The 2,560-nt window shown below is 40.8% G+C and overlaps 1 protein-coding gene across 1 annotated transcript in view; it reads left to right on the top strand.

Moving 5' to 3' along the window:
• The window catches only part of ZFP1 (ZFP1 zinc finger protein), a 16,897-nt gene extending 15,572 nt beyond the window's left edge, over positions 1-1,325 (top strand). Inside the window, 1 exon segment of the mRNA XM_006152636.3 lies at positions 1-1,325. This exon segment is cut by the window's left edge and continues 5 nt beyond it. Coding sequence (XP_006152698.1) covers positions 1-67 — 67 coding nt within the window. The 3' untranslated portion in view covers positions 68-1,325.
• Positions 1,326-2,560: the final 1,235 nt, after the last annotated feature.

Raw genomic sequence — 2,560 nt, 5'->3', positions numbered from 1 at the left:
AAAGGCCTTAAGCAGGAAGTCCCGACTCAGTGTCCATCAGAGAGTTCACATAGGGGATAAACCCTGAGACTACCACTGGACTGTACTCTGAACCCTCGCACTGGAACCTTCCAATGGGGGAGAAACCTCATGAAGATACTGAAGGAGCATGGGAATTCATATTGAGATACTGTCAATTCAAAACCATGTCTAAAATGTAGGGTCTCATAAGAATGTCATGACAGAAGTTAGAATATGATACCCAGCTAAAGAGTACCTGTCAGTTCATGTCCAGTTGTAGATAGACACTCTCAGCTATATTACAGTGAGCTTTAAGAATCTTGAATGAGTTGAATATTCTGGGCAACAGCATAAAGGCTATATAGACAGTGCCCTAGGAATTTGGTGGTTGCGTGTGAGAATATGCCACAAGACACAAATGGTAGGTTTTAGATCTGCACATGTGGATTTAGCATAATCATTGGAGATGGAAATTCTTGTCCTCTGTGATAATTAGAACATACCAAACAGGGTTTGTCATACCAAACAGCACATATAAAATGTGTGCGTTTCAGTACCTTTACACCCCAGTATACATTCCAAATGAAATACCTACCAGATTTTACAGTAGCACTTAGCCCGTAGCTTCTGCTGCCTGCTGGCCTGTGGGAGTTGGTACAACCATTATTACTGAGCCTTTTTTTCAGTAAGCAGAAGAAAATGTTGGCGTTTTACCTGCTTCTGGGCTTGAGGATTTTCTAGAAGCATTATTTACAAAATATGTATCTATAAGATAAAACAGAGGAGATCCGCAGAGTACAAGGAGGCAAGTGTGGGCTGTCTGACACGGTTGCACCACAGTATAAAAACCTGCCCCGCGCAATGGGAATACTCCCCTCCATCCTGCTCTGGTTACTTTTCAGTGGGGTATTTTCCTTACAAATGCATGTCTATTACCAGAATATTGTGTAACCCAGAAGCCACTTGTATTTTTGTGTGTTTTCCTGTTTCTCTTAATATTTTATGACTTGTCTTACAAGAATTGATAGGATGCTTTTGTACTTTACAAATGTTAGTTACATTTCAGAGACTTAAGATGAAAAAGTAATTTATGTTGAAAAAAAAACTGTTAAGAACTGTTGCATTGCTTTTTAAGTCTTCCATGTGCGTAATCCACTTTAGACATGTATATTTGCAGTGTTTTGTTGTTAAAGGGAGGCATTTCTTTAAGAGGTTATTGCCTTAGAGCATATGCGCTCGCTAGAGAGATGGAGACAGTGAGAGGGAAAGTGAGAAATCACCCCCTAGGGGGCGATAGTCATGCTGCAATCCTTTCTCTTCCATTCCCCTCCCAGGATCCTGGGCACGCATGCACATGCACCAGGTATGATTTTCAAGGCACTGGGTCCGAGACTCAAACCGCAGAGAGAGAGAGAGAGGGAAAATGAAAAAAACAAGCTACCAGGTCTGTGGTTAACAAAACATTTTCCTTTGGAACCTGACTTAGCATTAAGTTATTATCTTTCCTTTCCTTTAAATACTCAAAGTACTTTGTAAGTCAGACTTTTCAGTGTTCACTCCACATATTGCTTAATGATTAATGTAAAAGGTTTTTTTTTAGTTTTGTTTTTGTTTTATGCATAACTTAAAGACATGTTAGGCTTGATTTCAAATTCCTAAGTTCAGTCTTTTCCCGTTAATCACAAATCATGCATTTGACTCTTAAATGGCAGCCCAAACCAGCCCTTTTTATATTAGTTTTTTTTTTTTAAAGAGATTTTTGCTATAGGGCGTGTGCGCTCGCCAGAAAGACAGAGAGAGACAGAAAGCGAGAAATCTCCCCCCAGGGGGGATGGCCACGCCACAGTCCCTTCTCCTCCATTCTCCTCTTGGGATCTTGGGCACACATGCACACACACTCGGCGTGAGTTTTAAGCCACCGGGTCCAGGACATGAACCGTGGTCGACTACATAGGAGTCCAGCGACATAGTCATTACGCTGGTCCCTATATTAATTATTTTTGAAGATCCTTGATGTGTTGTGACTATGTATGAATGTGAGGGACTTTTTGAACAAATGTACCAGAACGCCCACAGCCCCATCAGTCTTCGTCTTTCTAAGCTGTCGTCTTACCTTCCAGTGACAAGGAAGCAAGGGGGCAGTGGCTTCCTCCACTGCTGGTGGGGACACATTCAGGACAGCACCTTGGAAAACATTGTGATTCTCTGAACATTACGAATTTATGTACTCTTCAACTCAGGAGCCTCGCTCCTAGGAACCTGTCCCTAAGAAAAAACAAAAGTGCCAGTAACTTAAAATTATATGTTTATCAGTGTATATTGTAGTATTTTTTGGTAAAGATCCAAAAATAAATAAATAAATAAATAAAGGTGGAGAATGACCATCAGTAAATGAATGGTTGAATCAATTGTGTGTAAAAACACACCAGGACTGAGTGGTCCTCCACTGAGAAGAATGTGTAGGAATCAACTCCAGGTCAAGTGAAAGCGAGATGAGTGGGGAGAGAGTATACCAAGTTTTGTAAAATAAACATCTAAAACCCTTACAGTGTGTTCTTGT

Source organism: Tupaia chinensis, unplaced genomic scaffold, assembly GCF_000334495.1.
Source record: "Tupaia chinensis unplaced genomic scaffold, TupChi_1.0 Scaffold000355_1, whole genome shotgun sequence".
Lineage (NCBI taxonomy): Eukaryota > Metazoa > Chordata > Mammalia > Scandentia > Tupaiidae > Tupaia > Tupaia belangeri.
This window is presented reverse-complemented; position numbering and strand designations above follow the sequence as displayed.